Source organism: Dendrobates tinctorius, unplaced genomic scaffold (assembly GCF_039654945.1).
Source record: "Dendrobates tinctorius isolate UK_male_01 unplaced genomic scaffold, ASM3965494v1 ptg000065l, whole genome shotgun sequence".
NCBI classification, from domain to species: domain Eukaryota; kingdom Metazoa; phylum Chordata; class Amphibia; order Anura; family Dendrobatidae; genus Dendrobates; species Dendrobates tinctorius.
The window spans coordinates 2,165,220-2,191,122 of NW_027361733.1; the positions used below are offsets into that span (position 1 = coordinate 2,165,220).

At 43.8% G+C, this 25,903-nt stretch overlaps 1 protein-coding gene across 7 annotated transcripts in view; it reads right to left on the reverse strand.

Moving 5' to 3' along the window:
• Positions 1-1,727: 1,727 nt before the first annotated feature.
• Positions 1,728-25,903, reverse strand: part of ARHGAP27 (Rho GTPase activating protein 27) — a 125,337-nt gene continuing 101,161 nt past the window's right edge. For 6 of the 7 annotated variants that reach the window (XM_073580493.1, XM_073580494.1, XM_073580499.1 and 3 more), the window contains 10 exons: positions 25,058-25,148; positions 21,145-21,246; positions 18,462-18,569; positions 13,763-13,856; positions 12,921-13,022; positions 12,742-12,840; positions 12,008-12,085; positions 7,425-7,559; positions 7,042-7,147; positions 1,728-5,597 (listed from right to left, as the gene is read on the reverse strand). In XM_073580493.1, the coding sequence (XP_073436594.1) occupies positions 5,423-5,597; positions 7,042-7,147; positions 7,425-7,559; positions 12,008-12,085; positions 12,742-12,840; positions 12,921-13,022; positions 13,763-13,856; positions 18,462-18,569; positions 21,145-21,246; positions 25,058-25,148 (1,090 nt within the window). In that variant the 3' untranslated portion in view covers positions 1,728-5,422. The remainder of the gene's footprint in view (positions 5,598-7,041; positions 7,148-7,424; positions 7,560-12,007; positions 12,086-12,741; positions 12,841-12,920; positions 13,023-13,762; positions 13,857-18,461; positions 18,570-21,144; positions 21,247-25,057; positions 25,149-25,903) is intronic. The other variant, XM_073580495.1, reaches the window with a different exon arrangement.

Here is a 25,903-nt window from a genome sequence, read left to right on the forward strand (position 1 = left end):
GTCCACCGAGTCCTGGAACCCCAGGCTTTCTAGATTCCAGGCCTCCTCCTCCTCTCCTTCATCCTGATCGCTCCCTGAGCTCAGCGACGGGGAACGGGATGCCCTAATACCCGCCGCCGAAGCCCCGGAGGGCCCGGCCGACGGGGAACGAGCCCTTTTGATATGAGCTTGCCTGGTACTGGAGCGACCTCTAATGGTTGGAGGGTCCTGAGACGAGGACGAGCTCTCTTCCGCTGGCAGACCACCATCCTTGTTCCTGCCCGGGCCTTGAAGGGATTCAATTGCCCTTGTAAGGGACAGCATAGAATGCGATAAGGACACCGCCCATTCCGGGGGGTCCTGACCCCTGGGTTCAGAAACAGTGGGGGGCTCCTGGGCGCGCTCCGACTCGCAGGCTTCACAATATTTACCCGCCTGTGCCTTTGGCAGCCTGACCCCACAGGACACGCAAACCGCGTAAAGGAAAGAGTGAGCTTTCCCTTTGGCAGACATACTTGCACAGGCTGAAGGCAGGGTAGAAGGAGGAGGAGGGTAACCCCTTCCCTGACAACCAGTGCGGTTCTCCAAACGGAGTTACACTCACCCACCGGCAGGGTCCCACTCCTGTTTGAAGTACCCCGGGAAGCTCCGGATGCGTGGACGCGAGGTGGTAGGGCGGAAGTCTCCTCTCCGGGACCTGTGCGCCCGCCATTTTCCACCCCTTGACCTCCAGGCCTCCTGCTCCTATACAGCGCGTCTCCCCGACGTCAGTGGGCGGGACTTCCGGCTACCACCGGAAGTCGGCGCGCGGCCTCGCGCGATAGTCACGGACCTCCTCCTGCAGCGGGGCCGCGGCCGCCGGCGGGCTTCCGGCCGCACTCCGGTACACGCGGTGTGCGGCGTCCGGTTGCAACGCCACTCTGGCTACCGTTACTCACCGGGGCAAACTTGCGGTGCGCTCCAGGAGCGGATCCCCCAAATATTAAAGGTGAGCAGGGCCATCCGCCGTGGGCTCCATCCCCGGCAGGGGGGGGGGGGGGGGGGGGACTTCTGGTACCGGTTTCTTCCCCCTGTACTCGCCACGTCCACAAACTAGATCGGCTCACCTGCGCCTCCAATTCAGCCCCTGGACTCACTACCAAGGGGTGGAAGGGGCCTCCATACATTGTTGTTGTAGGAGAGGAACAACGTGGAGGCTGACCCCTGGTTCTGCTCACACGTGCTCGCCTGATGAAGTTATGGGGAAACCGAATCCTCTTATCAGGACGCGTTGCCCCTCTTTTAAAAAATAGTTGTCTGGCAAAAAGTCCCAGATGTGTCCCTCGGTGCGGGAGAGGACACGTGGAGGGTTACTCACACGTGGTCGCCCGTTGATGATTTGGGGAGATCGGATCCTCTCTATAGGATCCGTCGCCCCTGTCTTATCTTCATAGAAAAAAAGGGAAAAAAAAAAAAAAAAAAAATCTAGTCTGGAGCTCCAGACTGCGTGTGCCTCCATCAGACACTAAGCAAAAACTGAGTTACGCCCGGCCTAGGGGCGAGGGTGTATGCGGCGGAGGAGGAGCTAACTCTTTTTTTGTACACTTAGTGTCGGCCTCCAGACGGCAGAAGCACACACCCACAGTCTCTGTGTCCCCCAATGAGACGAAGGAGAAATGGGGGCAGAATAAGGAAGATCAGGATGTGGGGTGCAGAGCAGGGCCACATTATACATTCACCTGACACCAAAGAAAAACAAACGCACTGTATAAATGGGATAAAACAAGTGAGTATTTGAGGATGTAATCAGATCAGCGCTCAGCGCCTTTTACATCTACAAAGAAAGAAAAAGTGACACCATACATTTTTGACGTGGTTGCACAGACTTGTTCAGAGGCAGCACCTGCCTTCACACACTTGGCATGTGCCAATTCTCTGCATTTCTTAGAAAATGGCTATACCCTATCCCTATATTTAGCATTTACAGCTGGGGAATCTCCTGTCTATAGGACTATATTGCCAGACGAAGGCCTATAGAAAGTACTTTTTGTCATTTGCCTAAATCAGTGTGTAAGTATATCAACAAAAAAAAACATAGAATAGCACAGTAAGCTAAAATGTATACTTTTGTTCCTTAACTTGAAGGTATAGGGGTGATGGACGTGACCATAGTGAATCCAACAGAGGTATTCTTTGAAAACAAAAAAAATATTTTTGTAGGTAATCTTTGCAACATTTTTCCCCAAACACCATGGTAAAAATGCCATGTTTGCACTTGGCACCATTCTCCTTTTGTAGCTGCTTTGAATTGCTGCTCTAGCAAGAATCCATACTCAAACACTATTTACAAACTCTGCCCGAGTATGGATTCTTACTACAGCTGCAGTTCAAAACAGCTACTTGAAGAGCTTGAACTTTCAACATGGGGTTCAGGGGAGAAAAAAAAAAAAAAAAAAATTATTACAAAGCTTCATAACTTTGCAATGGCTAGACTTTAATTTTTATTTAATTACTGATCAGTAACGTTTCAAAAGGGGCTTTCTGATAGGCTAAAATAGCTTTTAATGACAGATCCATTAAATGGATGCCATGGGTGACAGATCTGTTAAATGGATGTTTAACAATGGCATCTGTGACCTAGAGACAATAATAACATACAGAGGTGCAACTGGGAGCTTGTGAGCCCCTAAAACCAGACCGCCAACAGGCCCCAAACACAGGTCTTTATGGAGTAGTAATCTTTCCATATGGGCCAAAAGGGACTTTTGAGCCCCCCCCAGGTATCAGGGACCAGGTGCAACCCCTGCACCTACTATAGTTATGTTCAACGGGCAGCTTTTATCAGACACTTGTTACATGTTGTCAGCAATATATGCTTAACTCTGAAATAATGCAACGTTTCACATAAAAACAGTTTACAGGCCGCAGGGGACCAAGTTACATGGGAGACTATTCAGACAGGCAGATTCCTGACGGCTTCTCCCCACCCGCTGCCCTGGAGTTACATGTCTATTCCTGCATGAGTACATATAGGGAGAGACCTGTTAGTCATTGGCATTTAGTGGGAAGAAGTAACCAGTGACCCGCCTGTCTGACTAGTCATCCATGATCCTAGTGACTTTTAAATTAGGTTTTCCCTCTGAAACTGGATTTTAAATATACAATTAAAATCATGCAGCTCGTGGATTGGCCAGCATATATCAGCCCACGGATCACCTTCAAAAAGTCTACAGTTACTCATATTAGATATCCATCACAGCATCCATATATTACCCAGACACTAACATAAGCCTAGAAAAGTTCCCAACATACACATGTAGTCAAACTTGTTAGTACCCGTCATTTAATTACAGAAAAACCCACAATGGCGACAGAAATAACTTGAATCTGACAAAAGTAATAATAAATCAAAAATCTATGAAAATGAACTAATGAAAGTCAGACATTGCTTTTCAACCATGCTTCCACAGAATTAAAAAAAAATTAAACTCATGAAACAGGCCTGTTAAGAAATGATGGTACCCCTGAAAATAATGTGACAAAAGGAACATGTTAAATCAAAGAGTGTCCTCTAATTAGTATCACAGGTGTCTACAATCTTGGAATCAGTGAGTGGGCCTGTATAGAGGGCTACAGATACTCACTGTGCTGCTTGGTGACATGGTGTGTATCACACTCAACATGGACTAGATGAAGCAAAGGAAAGAGGTGACTCAGGAGATTAGAAAGACATTTATAGACAAACATGTTAAGGTAAAAGTTATAAGACCATCTCCAAGCAGCTTGATGTTCCTGTGACTACAGTTGCACATATTATTCAGAAATTTACGCTGCATGGCACTGTAGCCAACCTCCCTGGACGTGGCTGCAGGAGGAAAATTGATGACAAATCAAAGAGACGGATAATATGAATGGTAACAAACGAGCCCAGAAAAACTTTGAAGCAGATTAAAGGTGAACTTCAGGATCAAGGAACATCAGTGTCACATCGCACCATCCGTCGTTGTATGAGCCAAAGTGGACTCCTCGGGAGACTACCAAGAAGGATACCATTATTGTAAAAAAAAAAAAATCATAAAAAAGCCAGACTAGAATTTGCCAAACTACATGTTGACAAACCACAAAGCTTCTGGGACAATGTGCTATGCACAGCTGAGACAAAAATGGAACTTTTTGGCAAGGCACATCTCTATGTTCATAGACAGAAAAATGAAGCATATCAAGAAAAGAACACTGTCCATACTGTGAAACATAGAGGAGGCTATGTCATGTTCTGGGGCTGCTTTGCTGCATCTGGCACAGGGTACAATGAAATCCCAAGACTATCAAGGGATTCTAGAGAGAAATGTGCTGCTTATTGTCAGAAAGCTTGGTCTCATTCGCAGGTCATGGGTCTTGCAACAGGATAATGACCCAAAACACACAGCTAAAAATCACCCAATAATGGCCAAGAGGAAAACATTGGAATATTCTGAAGTGGCCTTCTATGAGCTCTGACCTAAATCCTATTGAGCATCTTTGGAAAGAGCTGAAACATGCCATCTGGAAAAGGCAACCTTCAATCATGAGACAACTGGAGCAGTTTGCTCTAGAGGAATGGGCCAAAATACCTGTCAAGAGACGCAGAAGTCTCATTGACAGTTACAGGAATCGTTTGATTGCAGTGATTGCCTCAAAAAGTTGTGCAACAAATATTAACTTAAGATTACCATCATTTCTGTCCAGGCCTATTTCATTAGTTTTATTTATTTATTTTAATTCTGTGGAAGCATGGTTGACAACCAATGTCTGATTTTCATTTGTTCATTTCCATAGATTTTTGATTTAAAGCATTATTACTTTTGTCAGATTCAAGTTATGTCCATCAATATTGCGGGTTTTTGTGTCATTAAACAAGGGGTACCAACAATTTTGACCACGTGTATATGTTAAACAGAGACCATAAAACGTGGTGTGAACCAAACCTTCGGCTGTGCACTTAGCTGACAGTATACACTTTTGGGTGTCTACCTCATCAGCATATACACCCAACAGGCTCAGTACACACTGCGGTTGCGGTCACCAACAGTGCACACCCAGATGTGTTGACACTGGAGGTGCAGAAGCGGCTGACTCCAGTGAGAGAAGGAGGAAAACAAGGTTGCCTACAGGTGGACGTCTCTATACAAAAACATTAGACCCCAATGTTACTGCCAGTAACATCAAGTCATCTACTTCCCGAGAGCCCCTCTAATATTACAACATCAGTCTCATTATTCTATGCAGATACATGGAGCATAAGGTGCACGTCTCCGTCGTCTGCTCACAGCAAACAGTGGCAAGAAGTCCTCATCCTGTAGCTGGGTAGGTTATCCTGTGCCATGAAGCTGATTCAGAATATGTACATGAGGAGTAGTCTATACATTAAATATGGAGACGTCGTCAGGCGACCCGCGCCTTCATGTCACTGTCGGCAATCGTTTGCTCAGCTGCTGAATATGAACTTGTACTGGATGAGTATCTGCTCTACTATTTGGTTTTGGCAGACCATGTTCATGGCGATGTTACTACCCTCCAACTCAGGCCTCAGTAGGGTTGGTCCAAAGACAATGGCGACACTCTGGACTGACATCCGGTTTGCGTCTTTATGTTCGATGACACTGAAATCACAAAAAAAAAAAAATTCATTAGTTTTACTGATCTGCTGTCTATTCAGTTACAGCAGCGCAGTCATGGGCCAGGGTTTTGTAAAAGTGCATGTTCTCTGGATACATCATGTACAGGTTCGGACTGGCCCAATGGAGAACAGGAGAATCCTCCGGTATGCCCTGTGAAGGAATGCTAAGGAGTAGTGCTATTACACTTGATTCACAACTTGCAGGAAAAAAAAAGTATCCTCTAATCATTTATTAAACAATCTAGCCAAGTCAATGTTATATAAAAGCAAAAGTTAACTTGTGTACTAGGGTCAGATTATTTTTGCATGTAGCAGAACAGTGGGCCCCAGGAATCAATGTTACCGGTGGGCCTTTGCCAACCCAGTCCTACACTGATCATGAATGATATGGGAATATGCTTTTATCGAAAATTTATCCTGCTGCTGGGTCCCCCAGCGATCTACTAATTTGTACAAAACTAATTTTTACATACAGTACAAAACTATTTTTTACTTCAGGGACTGGAATCGTTTGTTTTGAATATTGCAATTCTTCTATGAAGTCCAGCCATAACCTGAGCTTCAAAAGAGGACCACGACGGCAGCAAGGGAAACCTTCAGCAGGAGCCTGGTGGCCATGAAATCTATCAGCACGCTTTGCAGATGGGCAAATTGGCCGAGGCACCGGCATCAGGGACTGATAGCACCATTTAAATGATTAAACAGGTCGCTCTGGTCACTTGTGTTACAGGCGGATTACAGTTGTATAATACAGCCGATATCTCCTGTGTATTTCAGATTCCATTCCAAAGCCCCCTGGGTACACCCGAATCCGACATCAGATGTATTATTTTGTTCTACATTGAGAAGGGGTGAAAATGAATGGGTCATCCACATACGATTCTACACAAAGGTGTTCTTTATATCTGCTCCTCGTTTTGTCTTGTTGATGGAGGTTTCGAACTCCAGGGCGACCCGCCTGTACATCGCTCATTTGGGGTTATCTAAAATTGGGGCTAATTCATTAGTGCATTTGTACTTTTTTTGGGCTGTTTGTCAACAGTTTTTCCATTTGCTCCTATTTCCACTTTCAATGTGCTCCTTTTTTAAAGGGTTTTTTTTTTTTTTTTAAATTATTTTGCTATTGTGGACAGGGTTTATGATTTCCAGATGTTTTCTAAAAATCACAAATGATGAATCTGTTGAAAAGTCGCTAAAGTTAACATTAAATGTACTCCAGTCCTCCCTGGCATCATTGTATGCATGTAGTAATAAAATAAGCAATTAAAAGGTTAAAAAACAAAAGACCAGTTTTACTTTACACAAAATTCATGAACCATCAATTCGATTTTGATAAATTTGGTGAAAGACAACAAATACCCAAATGAGAAAGAAAAAGAAGAGGGACTTAAATCTCTATGTCCATACTGTATTTTCTATCCACTAACCTGCACAGATGCCTGAACAGAAGCCTCATGGTCTCCAGGTTGGGCAGCGGCAGCGATAGGACCAGGTCCTTCAGACGTCGGATCTTCTGGCTCTGATCACTTATTTCTAGCACAGAACGAGAAGTCAAGTAAAAAGGGAGTTTGCTGATGGGAAGACGATAAAGTAGTGGAGGGGCCCAGCAAAAAAGGGACAGCCTTACCCTGGTTACACATGGGCAATAAAGACCCCAGCTCAAGCAAATACATCACTTAAGTCTGTATAAAGTGTTGGGGCTAGGCCAAAGCTTTTTAAGAACCAAGTAGGGGATCCAAGTGACATAGAAAACCCTCACATTGTTGAGTTTCCCTCTCAATCCCAGAAGCCAAATGGGACAAGGACTTACTTATCGCTTCAACAAACTGCTGATAATGACTAAAAGGGAACAGTGGTTCCGGGAGCTCACGGAAGAACAGCTTCAGCGCTCCAGTGATCACGTGGACATCCTCCCATCGACCATCATCTAAGCTAAAGTTTTCACCTGTGAAATGATAGAGATGCCTGATAGAGGGTCATGTACAGAACACATAGTTGGGGGTCTCCCCTTCGTCCTTTACTTTTATTCCAGGTTTGCATTCTAAAATAATTATATATATATAAGCGTCACTCTGTCCGGAGCCTTTAAAGACTGCGCAAGCGCGATGCGCCTGCGCAGTCTGGCTCCAGACAGAATGAGCCAGCATGGAGAGGAGTGTGTATGGCGTCGGAGATGGCGGTACGCATACACACTGCATACCGCTATGTCCGGCGCCATACTTTCCTGACCAGGAGCAGCGTTGCCGCGGCGCTTCTCTGCGATCGGAGACCGGGGTCGGAGTGTGGCCGGAATCGCGCATGCGCATAGTGCGATCCAGCGCCATTTTACTGAAGACACACTTGCAGTGTGTCTTCAGCAATATGCCGCCGGATAGCGCTATGTGCATGCGCGTATTCCGGCGCCAGACTCCTCCTCCAGCAGAACGTGGTGACAGCGCTGGAGCACAGGAACGAAGGGTGAGTATAAATATTTTTTTGGGGATGTGTGTAGTTTTAATAGGAGTGAGGGGACCATGCATACCAGGATAGGGGAGGTGAGAGGACCATGCATACCAGGATTGGGGGATGAGGGGTACCATGCATACCAGAACAGGGGGGTGAGGGATACCATGCATACCAGAATAGGGATGAGGGAGTACCATGCATACCAGGATTGGGGGATGAGGGGTACCATGCACACCAGGATTGGGGGATGAGGGGTACCTTGCATACCAGGATAGGGGGGTGAGAGGACCATACATACCAGGATAGGGATGAGGGAGTACCATGCATACCAGGATTGAGGGATGAGGGGTACCATGCATACCAGGATTGAGGGATGAGGGGTACCATGCATTCCAGAATAGGGGGTGAGGGGACCATGCATACCAGGATAGGGATGTGGGAGTACCATGCATACCAGGATTGGGGGGTGAGAGGACCATGCATACCAGGATTGGGGGATGAGGGGTACCATGCATACCAGGATTGGGGGATGAGAGGACCATACATACCAGGATAGGGGGTGAGGGGGCCATGCATACCAGGATAGGGATGAGGGGTGCCATGTGTACCAGGATGAAGAATAGGGTGCCATGCATACCAGGATTGGGGGGGGGGGGGTGAGGGTACCATGCATACCAGGATAGGAATGAGGGGTGCCATGCGTACCAGCATAGGAGGGTGGCAGCACATACCAGGATGGCAGACCATATACCAATTAAAATCCTCGCCACCCGGGCGTAGAATGGGTTCATAGCTAGTATATATATATTAGAATGCAAACCTAGAATATACAATCTTTGCAGATTGTCCCCTTGATGTTTGCACATATATTCGATGTGCTTAATAATATATTAATAATATAATTATATACACACACATATACAATGTATGTGTATATATACACACACACACAGTAGCTTGCAAAAGTATTCACCCACCTTGGTATTTTTCATATTTTGCTACCTTACAACCTGGAATTTCACTGATTTAATTGAGGGTTTGGATCAGTTTATTTTAGGCTGGTTTTACACCTGCCTTGTTTTTGCGGCCCCAATGCATTTCTATATGGCCGCAAAAATTAGTAGGAAGGCCGTGCTCCCTATGGCCGTGAGGGCTGTATTTGCGGCCATGAAAAAACATCTAGGTTGCTCGATATTTTTCACGGCTTACAGACACGGCCGCAATGCATTTCAATGGTACCGCAAAAACGTTAGCTTGTTTTTGCGGTACACCATATTTGCGGATCGCCAATTTTTTCCCTGCTATTTGTTATAACAGGGAAAAATGACGATCCGAGAAGGTTTTTTAGGGCCTGTTTCTGCGGTAGACGGCAAAAATCACGGGAATACGGCCGCAAAAACAGGCCGCAAAAAAACTTGGCATGTGTAAAAGTAGCAAAGGACATGCACCTACAACTGTGAACTTTAGGTTTTCTTTTTAATGTGATGCAAACAACAAATAGGACAAAATAACTGAAAACTTCAGTGTGCATAACTATTCACCTCCCTAAAGTCAGTACTTTGTAGAGCTTCTTTTGTGCCAATTACAGCTGCAAGTCACTTTGGATAAATCTCCAAGAGCTTTCCACATCTTGCCATCTTGATTTTTTAGCCATTCCACAAGGCAAAACTGCTTCAGCTTTTTCAAGTTAGATGGTTTCCTCTGATGAACAGCAATCTTCAAGTCTGAGCACAGATTCCCAATTGGATTAAGGTCTCGGCTTTGACTAGGCCACTCCCAAACATTTACACGATTCCTCTTAAACCACTCGAGTGTTGCTTTAGCAGTATGCTTTCGATCATTATCTTGCTATAAGTTCACCTAATGTCCCAGTCTCAAATTCCTGACAGACTGAAAAGGTTTTGCTTAAGAATATGCCTGTATTTAACACCATCCACCTTCCCCTCGACCATTTTCCCTGTCCATGCTGCTGAAAAACATCCCCACAGCAAGATGCTGCCACCACCATGTTTCACTGTCAGGATGGTGTTTTTGTGACGAGTTGTGTTGGTTTGACACCACACATAGCATTTACCTTGGTGTCCAAAAATTTTGGTCGCATTTGATCACAGCACCTTATTCCATATCTTTGGGGAGTCTCCGACAGGTCTTTTAGTGAACACAGAACAAAATTCACAATTTATGTGTAAGGAGGAGTGTACGGCTTATTGTGGTCGTATAGACAGATATTCCACTCTCTGCTTGGGAACTCTGCAGCTCCTTCAGGGTTACTTTTGATTAGCTTTGGTTTCTGTGCTGCCTCTTTGATTAATGCCCTCCCTGTGTCACGGGGCAGTAGTGGGAAGATAGGGGACGAGGAACCAAGGCCCCTGAACAGCCACTCAGACTAAAGGGGGTGCCCTGACTTTCCTTAACTTAGGGGTACACTTAATGGTTGTGAGGCCCAAGTCTCCGACCTGTTCCTATCTCCTATTTAGCCCTGAGCTAAACCCCCAACCCCCTCCCCAGGAGGTGAGACAGGGAAAACAGACAACTACACCTGAACCAAAGGAAAGAAAAAACAGACACCAGGGGGAAATATCAACTGAAAAACAGAACTTAGCTTGGTCTGCTGCTAAGCACCGAACAGCAGAGTTAGGTACCAGAACAAGGAAATGGCTAGAGCTCCACTGCAACACAGCCTGCTCCTGACTCCAGCTTGGTTGGAAAGAGGAAGAGGAACAATATCACCAACAGTTAGCTGGTGCACCTGGTGAGCTTTTATAGGAAGGTGGGAGTGGTTTCCACATGCCTCAACAGATGGACCAGCCATGCAATTACACCAGCGGCCACTGGGGGCAAAAACCCACCAGCAGACTAACTAAACTTGTAGTAACACCAGCGGCCACCGGGGGCAAAAACTGATGTTAACCCCCAATGGCCTGAAAGGAAAAAAGACAAATTTCAAAAACTGACAGTCACATCCAAGCATAAACATTGTGTGAACAGGTGCTTAACCTAGAGTCCCCAACTCATATACATTCAAGCAAAAAAGGAAGCACACTAACGCCATAACATGCAAATATGAAAAATGAATTGCATTACTGCATTAGAAATATGAAAAATTGAGAAAGTTTAGCGCATAAAATGGTCAAGTTATGTGTACCTGGAAGCCCCGTTAAGGCATTTCTCGTTTTCCAGGTCCCTATCTGAAAAGAAAAAAGGTTATATATGAGGATCCAGATCTGACCTCGATCCAAAAATGGATCGTGACACCCTGCCTGGGCTGAGAATTTTAGTGGGTGGCCTCTCTTGGCAGGTTTGTTGTGGTATCATGTGCTTTCCATTTGATGATGGATTTGACGGTGCTCCTAGTGATCATCAGAGATTGGCATTTTTTTTTTTTTTTTTTTTTTTTTTTTTATATATAACCCAACACTGACGTATACTTCTCCACTACTTTGTCTCTGACTTTTTGGAGATCTCCTTGGTCTTGATGGTATGGTTGGTTAGTGGTGCCTCTTACTTAATGGTGTTGCAGCCTCTGTGGCCTCTCAGAAAAGGTGTGTACATACTGACAGACCACGTGAAAGTTAGTCCACCTGTGTGTAATCTAAGCATGTGACTTATAAAAGGTAATTTCTTGCACCAGAAATTTTTAGGGGTTTCAACGAAAAAGGGGTGAATACATATGCACATGCCAATTTTTATTTCCCAAAGGCCTATATTTTCACACTTCATCAACTCAGGCTATTTAGTGCTGATGCATCACAGACAAATCGGATTACAAAAAATATTTCAACACAGGTTGCAATGTGACAAAATATGTACAAATCCAAGGAGGTGAATACTTTTGCAAGCCACTGTATGTAAATATAATATACATACATATACCCACACATCCTACATGTATCATCGCCATCATTGCTTCCTCAGGGGTAACTGGATCCCATATATACACACACTCACCATGATCCACCTTATAGCGTAACTTCTGAATGACTGCTAGGTTCCCGCTGATACGGTATAAGCCATCAATGTCCAAACCTACATCCCCAAATGATGAAACAGAAACTTGTGAAGTAAAAGTGGCTAACTATTACAGAAATTATATAGCGTGATGATACGAGCATAATGGTTACAGTCTCTACATGAGGGACATAACTTGGCAGTTGCCCTCACACTTGAGGATGTAGAAGTTCTTAGTCTTTTACTGAAGCCTAGGGAACTGTGTAACCACCAGAAATCCTCCAGTGGTATCACGCCAGATGAATAATGGCTTGTGCTGGTGGTTATTTACCATTACGGTTCACATGAAGGCTACTGCCTCATCGCAGCCTACCCCACAGAAAAAAGTGGTAGGTGCCCATCATTCTTCAATAGGTATCCATCTTCACTCCCATTGTACTTGTGTCTCTGAGCCATGTTTAGTTATACTCTGCTATGCATTGCTAAATAATGTCATGTACTGTAAACCACCAGTTGTGCATGTACAGTATTCTAGAACTATAGGCGCTAGAAAACAAACAACTATATTTCCCCCTGACCACTTACAGCTGTGCAATTTAATAGAGTGGTCTCAATTATCACAGTCTCTTTAAATACCACTTTAGCACAAAGTTCTTCAACCTTACGATTATATTTCAGACATATTGGGACAGCTGGCAGCCACCATCAAGAAGGGGTGAGGACCATGAACTTACCTCTTTTCTCCACCACCTCAATGGACTCGCTGACGAACTCAGGCACATCCCTCTTCTCACGATCACACAGGTGATGCAGGTGGCAGCCAAAGACTTGGTCTGTGGAGAAATAATGAAGATGTCAGTGCATGGCAGGCACATGGGAGGGGCATGAGTGCAGTAAGGACATTTCTTCTTACCGCGAATGTAACCTTTGTCTCGGAGGGACTGTAATGTTGGTCTTCTCTGTAGGAACTTCCTCAGTTTTGACCTCACATTGCGGTCACTGTCCGAGTTCTGACCTGTAGATACATAAGACATGAGGATCCCATTGTAGATGGTAAGGAGGTCCTCTGATCCCAATACTCGGAATAATAATCATCATCTTATTTCTATGGCACCAAAATATTCCGCAGCACTTTACATTTTAGATGGGACTTGTACAGACAATAAAAGACATTACAGAATAACAATAATTACATAAATAAAATCTATGCATCCACTCACTGCTAAGGTGGAAGGATGGCAATCTACCTCCTGCAGCTGCTAGCTTGTGTGGTTACTACAAGAGCATCTGACAGCAAAAAGCAAATCTTTGGTTACTAGATCACAGAAGCTTCCACCCTTATGTTACTTTAACCTGCTGAGCTACATGCCATGTTTCTGTTTGGCTGCAGAAGATTCAGGAATTAAATCATGTGCAAAGCTGCTGGAGAGCGCTGAGGCAAAATACACTATAATGCTACTGAAGTTGAGCAAAAGGAATCCCAAGACCTTGGGCCAGCGGCCATGTCAGTAATCTGTGATCGCCGGACCAAAGTCCTGGCACCTCATTTGATTAGTAGGCCTGGCACATCATCATTGTGGCATAACGCACGCAAGATATCATAACAAGCAGAAGTAGTGGCAAGGATTCTGGCAGGTAGTCAGGGCTCTAGTCCAGAGGCCATAAACTACAGACATGGCTGGTGGAACAGGATCCTGTGTTTCTTTAACTCCAGCTACCATTCTTACCACTGTCCACCACCTCAGGTTTTCTTACCAGAATTCTTCTTCTCATCTTTTATGCCCAACTTTTCGGTTGATCCAAAATCACTCAGCGACTCAGTCTCATTCTCTGAGGCATAATCTGAGGACTAGAAAAAAAAAAGTTACAGATTCATGAGAAGTTCTGAACAATAAAATTATCCTGACACTAACAGGAATGATAATAATTTCAGCTAGACGGAACATCAGTAATGTGAAAGACACGACCTACCACGTTAGGAGACCTCAAACTCCTCCGAACCATTGGCAAGAGTGATGCATATGAAACTAAGGTGTGATATTTTTTGTCTGTTTCCACATTGCTTTTTTCTGGTACTCTCTGTACTGCTCATCGCCATTTTATATCTCGAACATCAATCGGACATTGCCCACAGATGTATAAATGCACCCAAATATGTGATCCATGGACAATGCTACTAGGTGTGCATCTTGTAAGATGTATGCATGGCTTGAGTAGGCTTTTGAAGGTGAATATATCTGCAGTCAATGTTAGCGTGTTGCATATTTGGAAGCCCGGATAATGGATCTAAATATATAGGAGAACAGAGGTTGGGAAGGTCAGGGCCTAGAAGTAGGTAGCTTTGTGACAGACAGAAGAAAGGATAGGGGGAAAGTGCCAGGGAACCCAGTCCTGATCTGGCATAACATAGTAAATATGCCCGTTTGGCTGATATTGGGAACGTAGGCCAGGGTCTAGGATCACTACAGCAGGACATTGCTCCTAGGAACAAGGAAAATGCTTTAGGAAGAAGGTAAACAGGAGTGCAGCAAAGGCCAGACAAGTGTTGGTGGTAGGGGACTCTAATTAGGCAGACAGACAGGGTCATTTGTCACAGAGACAGTGAATGCCAAACAGTGTGTTGTCTGCCGGGTGCTCTAGTTTCCACATATTGAGGATCGGATAGACAGATTTCTGGGTGGACCTGGGGAAAACCTAGCAGTCATGGTACACATCGGTACTAATGACAAAGTTAGAGAGAGGTAGAAGGGCCTTAAAAATGATTACAGGGAACTAGGTGGTGTTTTTCAGAAATACAGCTGGTGCAACGAGTGTCACTAGAAAAACAGTGGGAACTTAGGGGGATAAATAAGTTTGGGTTCATGGAGAACTGGGCCGACTTCTCTGTCGATTACAGGCTCTACAGTAGGGACAAGCTGCACCTCAATAGGGAGGGCTAATGGTCACATGGATGGAGGAGCTTTTAACCACTGATGTGCCTAAAAAGTGGAAAAAAAACCACAAGTGACCCACCTTTGGATCCCTCAATCAATGTATACAGATGTGTGATGAGCACCTTGTACCCCCAAGGCACTTTACAGAAGTTTATAACTTTGAGCTGTGAAAAAAAAAAAGGAGGGCTGCCACCTCTACAAAAATGCCAAACATGTGGATGCCAAATGTGGTTTAGACACACTGTGGGGCATTTGGATTTGAAAGTGCAAAATTCTCTGGATTTCTTTTGGAGGGGGGTGAAGAGCCTTTGTGCTACCAGTAACATGGAAGCCCCCTATATTTCCGTTAACAGATTATGAACCTGAGTGGGGACTTGCTTTTTTTGAGGACTGAGTTGTAGCTTTTGTTGGGAACATATTACATAACGTTTGGGTTCACATTTATCCGGCGCGCTATGCTGAATGCTTACATCAGGGTTACCACCTAAATCTCCGAGTGACGCGATTCCAAGGAAACCCCCAAGGGATCCATTCACTAGTATGAGGCAGCAGTTACGCTTGACTCCGACTGGCCTCTGCTCAAGGATATCCTTCTTTCCAGAGGTGCATAAAACTGTGGCCAACAGCACTTTTATGCTCGCCTAAAAAGACGGACACTGGTGCCGGATCACAGATCAGACGACGTCCACAGTGCCTCCATCTGCCTCATTATAGGGAATCTTCCGCCAGGGGTTACTACTTTATAGAAACATTTTTGCATCGCTGTATTCTGAGAGTTATACGTTTATTTGTCCAATGATTGAGCTGTACAGTAGCTTTTATTTTGCGGGACAATATGTTGTTGCCAGGGATACCATTTTTGTTTACATTCGTGTTTGATTGCTTTTTCATCATACCACCAAACAAAAAGTGGAATAAAATGCATAGTTTTTTACGGTGTTCACAAAAGGGTTTACTAGTGGAACAGTTTTATAGGTCGGGTCGCTCCAGAATACAAAATGTATACTTTTTAATTTAATTTTTCATACTTTTTTTAATGTGATTTTTTCCCAAAAAAATTTCAATTTTTTTTTTTTTTTTTTTTTTCTTCTTAGTCCAACTATGGGACTATCAGTTTTAGCCCTCTGATCGCAGGTATAAAGCATAGCAATGCAGGAGCATTGCAATGCTTTATGAGCAGTCAGTGTTGCACTGAAACAAGTTAGTTAGATCATGCATGATCCAACTAACATGCTAGCCCTGGTGACTCGGATGTCGTCATGACGACAATGGGTTCCATGGCTACGATCAGCGCTTTGCGATGATGTTGAGGGGTGTGCCGACTGGAAGGCAGAGGAGCCACCCCTCCCTTTGCCTTTCTAAATGTGGCTATCGATATTGATTGCAGCACCTAGAGAGAGTTAAACTGCCAGAAGTGCAGGCACCGCTTCTAGCAGTGAGTGCCAGGTGTCATGTCAGCTGAACACCTGGCAGCGATCACCTGGTCGTATGAAGGGGATAAGCTAGGATCTGGCGGGAGGGAGCATGCGATTGTCTTTTCAGGCTATTCCATATTCTGTACACAGTGGGAAACAGTAGAGGTCAATGGCGATTTAGGGTCCTGGGATAGACAGGAAAAGTAGGGAGGTGAGTAGGTATAATAAATGTGCTAATAGTATTAAATGACTTCTGGAGAATGCAAGAAGTCTTATAAACAAAAAACAAAATTAATGAATTGGAAACTTAGGTCAGTCACAAGATCGCATCGTGGGATCAAAGCGGTGACTTAAAGAAGACGAAGATGCTGGTGGGTTTCAGCCTGTCAGTAATTTGAGACTGGGACAGAGCTTCACTTAGAGTGAAGAAAAATATCATCCCCACAGTGAAACATGGTGGTGGCAGCATCATGCTGTGGGGATGTTTTTTGACAGCAGGAACAGACAAAATGGTCCGATACGAGGGGAAGATGGATGGTGCGAAATACAGGGATATTCTTGAGCAAAATCTGTTTCAGTCTTGCCAGTGATTAGTAGACTTGGACAAAGGTTCACTTCCAACAAGACAATGACCTAAAGGATACTGCTAATACAACACTTGAGTGGTTTAAGGGGAAATATGTAAATGTTCTGGCGTGGCCTAGTCAAAGTCCAGACCTTAATCCAATTGAGAATCTGTGGTCGAACTTGAAGATTGCTGTTCACCAGAGTAAACCATCTAACTTGAAGGAGCAGGAGCAGTTTTTCCTTGAGGAATGGTCAAAAATCCCAGTGGCAAGATATGGAAAGCTCAGAGAGACTTATCCAAAGTGAATTGCAGCTGTAATGGCCGCAAAAGGAGTCTCTACAAAGTACTGACTTGGGGGGAGGGTTAATAGTTATGCACACTGAAATTTTCATTATTTTGTCCTATTTGTTGTTTGCTTCACAATAAAAAAAGCCAAATGTTCACAGCTGTAGGCATGTTCTTTACATGAACTGATGAAAACTCTCAAAAAAAAAAAAAAAGCAGTGAAATTAAAGGTTGTGAGGTAGCAAAACATGAATAGTGCCAAGGGGGTTGAATACATTCTCAAGCCACTGTATATGTATAAATACATGTGTGGTCAATACAAATGACTGATTTATTACTAAGGACCAGGAGGCACTCATGTGTGGAAGAAAGGCGATTCCGGCAGCTAAATAGGAAATGGCTCTTTACAGTCAGAGTAGTCAGACTGTGGAATGCGCGACCGCAAGAAGTAGTAGATACTATATCAGAATTTATCAAAAGGGCTGAATGCTTTTCTCACAACAAAAAGGACATTGTGGGTTATAAATAATGTAGAGATAGAGAACGCAGAACAGCTGAACTTGATGGACCTGTGTTTTTTAACCTATACAACTATGTCCATCCGACATGCAGGTTTATTATCAGACTTAACTTTTGTGTTTGGGAAAACCCCATTAATCTTAATCAATAGTTATTGGAATAATAACAACTTCCACAATTGGATGTGATTAAATAAAATGTTCCTGTGCTGAGATAATCTTCTAAATGTGCCCCTGCTGTGTACTGTGTAATGTCTGTGTCTGACAGTACAGGGACATGGTGTGATCTTACCACAGCTCCTGGGCAGGGGAAGCGGAGGAGAAAAAAAAAAAAAAAAAAAAAAAGTACAGATATTACAGCATGGGATCGCAAATTATTCTTTGAAGTAATACATTGTTTAAAACAGGCAGGGACATGCTTTACCTGACAAAAAGAATCATTTGTAATCTCTGTGTTGTAATGTTTGTGTACTGTCTTTTGCTTCCTCCCCTGCCCAGGAGCTGTGGTATGATCACACCATGTCCCTGCACGGTAAGACACAGCCATTACACAGTAGGGACACATTTATAAGATTATCTCAGCACAGGAACATTTTATTTAATCACACCCAATTATGGAAATCATTATTATTCCAAAAGCTATGTTTTGTTCATGGGAAAACCCCTCTAAGGCTTTGGTAATTAGACGAGGCTCCCGTCAGTCACGAGGAGGCAGCGTCCAGGCCAAACACTTACTATGTTCACGTTCCTGCCGATACTTTTGCTTATTGATGTAAACCAATCTTTAGTGATGGCCTCAGAGTCGTGGTGAATCAGATACTCGCATGCATCGCGCGTTCTCAGCTGGAGAAAAGTTAGAACAACCACGTTAGTTTAAAGACCATTTCAATACACAACTGCTGCAGAGCAATAACCAGCAGTAGCCACTGGAGGCAGTATGGACTAGAAAAACACTTATCTTAGGCTAATTTCACACTTGCTTTTTTTTGCAGCGCGTTTTTCCCGCAAAAAAACGCATTGAAAAAACGCATACAAAAGCATACAACTGCTGCGTTTTTTTCAAGCATTTTTATGAGCATGCATGAAAAAAACGCAGCGTTTTTATGCGTTTGTATGCGTTTTTACCGCATTTGCGTTTTTTCCAAACATTAGGTGGCCCCTCACACTAACCCAAACCATGACTTTACTAACCCAAACCCTAAACCCTAACTAACCCTGACCCTAACCCTGACCCTAACCCTGACCCTAACCCTTAACCAAACCATACTTAACCCTAACCCAAACCCTAACTAACCCTGACCCTGACCCTAACCCTAACCCTGACCCTAACCCTAACCCTTAACCAAACCATACTTAACCCTAACCCAAACCCTAAACCCTAACTAACCCTGACCCTGACCCTAACCCTAACCCTGACCCTAAACCCCCACTCTAACCCAAACCCCTAAATTCCATTGTTAACAAAAAAAAACACATGTGCAAAAAAACGCATACATAAGCATGCCAATGCGCACATATGCGCACCCATAGACTTATAATGGGTGTCTTGCTGTAAAAAAACGCATTGCGCGCGCATGCGTTTTTTTGAGGCAAGTCGGACGCCCAAAAAATGCAACAGGTTGCATTTTGTGCGCCCGAGCGCATACCGCAAAAAAACGCATGCGCGGAAAAACGCATACAAACGCATGTGTATGCGCACATAAGCGCATCCCATGCAAAGTATAGGGAAAAAAAACGCATGCGCTATTTAGCGCTAAAATACCGTGAAAAAAAACGCAAATGTGAAACCAGCCTTACAGAGGAATTTGGAAACATCGATAAAGAGAAAAAAAAAAAAAAAAAAAATATTGGACACAGAACAAACGCGATTTAATATGGATATGTGAGAAGGTCTGGAGGTCACGATTACTTACGGAGTGGAACAATGATAATACAGAAGGGTAGCAATGGATAATAAACTAGACTATTACACTGTCTCTTTGAGACATATGCGCATCCCTGACTCTTCTTATACGCATTCTTCTTCTGCAGACTCTTTCTGAATATTGATTGCAACTTTGCATATGGGAGAAATGCACTTTATTTATATTTATTGACATTAGTGATTTTCTAGCACCCATTGTTTGTTAACTCTATGTAGTGCTACTGTGCTGCTTTAAGCCCCCGTCCCCGTGCTGCTTTAAGCCCCCGTCGTGTGCTGCTGAGTCACAAGTTTTGTGATGCAACAGCGATCTCACCAGCGAGATCGCTGTGTGTGACACTGACCGGCCTCCCTGCCGGTTATCGCTGATTGTCCTGGAATAGCCAGGACATTTTTTTGATCGTTGATCTCCCGCTGGCCAGCACGCATCGCTGCGTGTGACAGGCGGGAGACCAGCGATCAGCACGCTGGTAACTAAGTTAAATGCAGGGTTTCTAAGCACCGGGCAGTGCTTAGAAACCCTCTGTGTACCTTAGTTACCAGCGCGCTGATGCAGGGAGCTGGTAACCAAGGTACACATCGGGTTTCTAAGTGATGCACGTCCCTTAGAAACCCGATGTGTACCTTGGTTACCAGCTCCCTGCATCAGCGCTCTGGTAACTAAAGTACACAGCGATGCCGCGCGCTCGGCGTCGCTGGTGCTGATCGCTGGTGAAGCTGCCTGTTTGACAGCTCACCAGCGATCATGTAGTGACACACCAGCGATCCTGACACGTTCATATGGTTGTCGGCATCGCTGGTGAGACACTATGTGTGACGGGGCCCTTAATGTCTGGGTTGTCACTGTTTGCAGTCATCCCTTACCTGTTGCCCAATTTTTGTCTCTTATAAAATGTGTTTTTTTTGTGTATTTAATATAATTATGAATTTTTTATGTAGCTTTGACTCCGGGTTCTCCTATTTAGTATGTTTAGCAGAGTCGCTACTACATTATATGTTGGGTCCTAAAAATCATACTTATGCTTAATTGATAAAATGGACGATTGGAGATTTCTTTTCATACTATTAGGCTGTGTGCACACGGTGCGGATCCTCACGCGGATTTTTCCACGCGGATTTTACTAAATCCGCAGGTCAAATGACCTGCGGATTTAGTGCATTTTTTTGTGCGGTTTTCCACCTGTGGATTTGTAGAATGGAGCAGGTGGAAAACTGCAGCAAAACCACACAAAAGAAGTGACATGCTGCTTCTTTTATTCCGCACGAAATCTGCGCAGAAAAATCTGCAGCATGTGCACAGCAGTTTTTTGTTTACATAGGCTATAATGGAACTGTACATCACCTGCAGTTCTGCTGCGGATCCCAGGGCCAAATCCGCTGCGGATCCGCACCGTGTGCACATAGCCTTAGACTGTCAGTGTCCGGGGCAAATAATACAGGACACAGGTGATGGGGGATACCCTGGGTACATAATACATATGGGTTTGCGGCACTCACTTCTATGACGTGCTTTTTACTGGACTTGTCCTTGTTGGCCCAGCCGAGTGATGCCCCCAGTAACCTGACTGTGTGCTCCGGGACAATAAGCTGAGATTGCTTCTGAAATTCAAGAAAACAAAAGAGACATTTTATAAAAAAAAAAAAAAAAAAAAAAAAAAAATCATGAAATGTGAGGGTGCAAATGTCAGGATTAACATTGGGGGCCCCATTCCTATATTGCATGAAGAGCATGCTACACTTGTATAATGAACCAAGAACATTATTTACATCCTCCTATATTATGTACACTCCTGGTAGCATATCACTTAGAGAATTAATATGTTTCTACATAGACCCAAATATTCTATATTTTACTATGTACATAATGTAGGTTTTTGTTTTTCCTTTCCTAAGGCCTTTGGCTCCATCTCAAGCCATGGCGACTTGATGAACACTCTGTAGGAAGATCAATCATGCACAAGCCTAAAAAGGATAGATATACGATAGATACTGATCACAGCAGGAGATATGGATCCAAAATCAACAGATTAATAATTTGTGAGGCAAGTGGTATATATCATGGTAGACAAGTCAGAGAAGTGAAAACCAAACGAGAAGCGAGGAACACGTGATCAAAGCAATGTGGGATGAGAAAGTATATAAAGATAAAACACCTTTATTAACATAGGGGTAAAGGGAAGCACCACATACAAGAGGAGTCCGCACCATAAAAGTAGAAGAGAATATACATATCTATGCAATAAAGCAATATTAAAAACCCCTTTCAGGAGAAATATATTTATGCATACGTATGTAAATACACACACATGTATAGGGAGACCTATACATGGACACATGCTTCATAATTTTGCATATCTTGTACATTGGTGATTACACTCTATTGGCCACACTTATTTTCATTACACCCTCACATTGTATTTATCACCTTTCCTCATTATTATCCATCACTATCCCTTTTCATTATTATCTCATTACACCATTGTGCCGTTATGCCCCCGGATATATTGCAGCTTTGTGCTCCATAGGTACTACCTTACCGTCTACTGCATTCCTGTATGGTACTCACTACTTTCATTTTAGTGAGCATAAATATATACTGATTGAACTATTACCTACAATCATGTGCTTTTGCACCTGAGTAATACCTTTTCTCCCATTTACTTTCCATTTTTTTCACCTGGAACTCCTATATTACCCATACTGCACAGCAATCTCTACACACATGGTATGATATATATTTTCCAGACACATTGTAATACATATTAAGACATTTTTTGTACTTCTTATTACTTATAAGACCGTATGTACCCCAATAGAGATACATTTCTCAATTCTTGATATTTTCTTGTGCACAATAAAATGCATAACATATTTTTATACATAGTACGGTATATACAGTGCCTTGCAAAAGTATTTGGCCCCCTGGAACTTTTCAACCTTTTCCCACATATCATGCTTCAAACATGAAGATACCAAATGTAAATTTTTGGTGAAGAATCAACAATAAGTGGGACACAATTGTGAAGTTGAACGAAATTTATTGGTTATTTTAAATTTTTTGTGGAAATTCAAAAACTGAAAAGTGGGGCGTGCAATATTATTCGGCCCCTTTACTTTCAGTTCAGCAAACTCACTCCAGAAGTTCATTGTGGATTTCTGAATAATCCAATGTTGTCCTAAATGACTAATGATGATAAATATAATCCACCTGTGTGCAATCAAATCTCCATATAAATGCACCTGTTCTGTGATAGTCTCAGGGTTCTGTTTGAAGCACAGAGAGCATCATGAAGACCAAGGAACAGAACAGGCAGGTCTGTGATACAATTGTGGAGAAGTTTAAAGCCGGATTTGGATACAAAATGATTTCCAAAACTTTAAACATCCCAAGGAGCACTGTGCAAGCGATCATATTGAAATGGAAGGAGTATCATACCACTGCAAATCTACCAAGACCCAGCCGTCCGTCTAAACTTTCATCTCAAACAAGGAGATGACTGATCAGAGATGCAGCCAAGAGGCCCATGATCACTGTGGATGAACTGCAGAGATCTACAGCTGAGGTGGGACAGTCTGTCCATAGGACAACAATCAGTTGTACACTGCACAAATCTGGCCTTTATAGAAGAGTGGCAAGAAGAAAGCCTTTTCTCAAAGATATCCATAAAAAGTGTTGTTTAAAGTTTGCAACAAACCATCTGGGAGAAACACCAAACATGTGGAAGAAGGTGCTCTGGTCAGATGAAACCAAAATCGAACTTTTTGGCAACAATGCCAAACGATATGTTTGGCGTAAAGGCAACACAGTTCATCACCCTGAACACACCATCCCCACTGTCAAACATGGTGGTGGCAGCATCATGGTTTGGGCCTGCTTTTCTTCAGCAGGGACAGGGAAGATGGTTAAAATTGATGGGAAGATGGATGGAGCCAAATACAGGACCTTTCTTGAAGAAAACCTGTTGGAGTCTGCAAGACCTGAGACTGGGATGGAGATTTGTCTTCCAACAAGACAATGATCCCAAACATAAAGCAAAATCTACAATGGAATGGTTCACAAATAAACGTAACCAGGTGTTAGAATAGCCAAGTCAAAGTCCAGACCTGAATCCTATCGAGAATCTGTGGAAAGAGCTGAAAACTGCTGTTCACAAACGATCTCCATCAAACCTCACTGAGCTTGAGCTGTTTGCCAAGGAAAAATGGGCAAGAATTTCAGTCTCTCGATGTACAAAACTGATAGACATACCCCAAGCGACTTGCAGCTGTAATCGCAGCAAAACGTGGCGCAACAAAGTATTAAGTTAAAGGGGACGAATAATATTGCACGCCCCACTTTTCAGTTTTTGATTTTCCACAAAAATTTAAAATAACTAATAAATTTCGTTCAACTCCACAATTGTGTTCCACTTGTTGTTGATTCTTCACCAAAAATTTACATTTGGTATCTTTATGTTTGAAGCATGATATGTGGGAAAAGGTTGAAAAGTTCCAGGGGGCCGAATACTTTCGCAAGGCACTGTATATTTTTTGATAAATTGTTACCTTGGGGTTTTGTTTTTTTAGTATTGTTTTATTGCATATGTACCGTATATTCTTTTTTACTTTTATGGTGCGGACTCCTCTTGTTTGTGGTGCTACCCTTTACCGCTATGTTAATAAAGGTATTTTATCTTTATATACTTTCTCATCCCGCATTGCTTTGATCACATGCTCGGCTCTTCTCGTTTGGTTTTCACAAGCCTAGATAGGCCCACCAGGGTCTTCGCCGCCACTATTGTGATAGCATCAAGCCACCTGGTTGCTGGTCTTTTTTCGACTTGTTCCTTCTAATCTTCCCACCATGTCGTCCTTCTACAGTGATTGCCCTCTTCGTATGTGTCCAAATTAAATAGTCTGTAGCTTGGTGATCCTTGTTTCAAGTGTCTGGCTTGATTTGTTCCAAAATGGATGGATGTTTGTTCTTTTTGCCATCTATGATACTGATAACATCCATCTCCAACACCACATTTTGCAGACGATTATTCGTCTGTGTTTTATTGTCCAGATTTCGCATCCATATGTTCCCACAGAAAAGACCAGACTATATACAAGCTAGTGAAATGTTCATCAGGATAATCTGCCTCCTCTATATATTATAAACTCTCCATAGTCCATATTTCTCCATATAATTTCAATCTACATCCCACATATACAGTATAATCTACAGCACTCTCCATAATGCACATCCTCTAGATAACCCTAATCCACCTTGCTATAATCTCTCCATTATAAGCAAATGTTATTATAAACCCGTTATAATGCACTTAGAATCTATAATCCCCATCAGAAGCAATAATCCACATTGCAACCTTAAAATCCATATTTCACCCACATAATCCACATCACCCCTCCATATTAAAGACCTCACCAGACTGTTGGAAGAAAGGTTTTTTGCATCTTTGAAAAATGTCAATATTCCCCCTTCCAGCACCGTCCAGGATGAGCTCCAGTTCTTCCTACTGAAGAGAAGAAGATGATAGTCTCAGAAACAGCATTTCAATAGGCATTATATACCAGCACCTCTGAGACACAGCAGCAGAGCAAGGTCTTGGACTGCCTTTTGACTAGTGTCACTGCTGTGCCACAACCCACTGTCACATTACTACTGGCAGCCTCAGACACCTCAGATTAGGTGCGGCCTGGGCCGGCGTTAGGGGCAGGCAGACCAGGCAGCTGCCTAGGGCCCCCGCTCCTCCAGGGGCCCCCAGCCAGTGGGACATCACACAGCCGCTATGGGGCCCCTGTGAGGCAGGGGGGCCCGCCTGCCACCAGCGCCGACTCCCGCCGCATTGAAGCAGGCAGTGATGGAGGAGAGAGTGTCAGCTGACGCTCCCTCTCCCATCATTCCCCACTCTGCCTCTGACACAGCGGGGGTGTGATGACGTCATCGCACTCTCACTGTGTGCCAGACAGAGCAGGAGGAGACAGGAGCAGCCAGCAGCGCAGGCACGAGGAGAAGGTGAGGACAGGTTTTTTTTTTGTTTTTTTTTTTTTAAATCAGTGTGAGTACTGGACTGTGGGGCCACTCTGGGGGGGCTATATACCATGCTCAGCTGTATCATACCATGCTGGGGGGGCTATATACCATGCTGGGCTGGATCATACCATGCTGGGCTGGATCATACCATGCTCGGCTGGATCATACCATGCTGGGGGGCCGTATTATACCATGCTGGGCTGTATTACACCATGCTGGGGGGGGGGGCTATATACC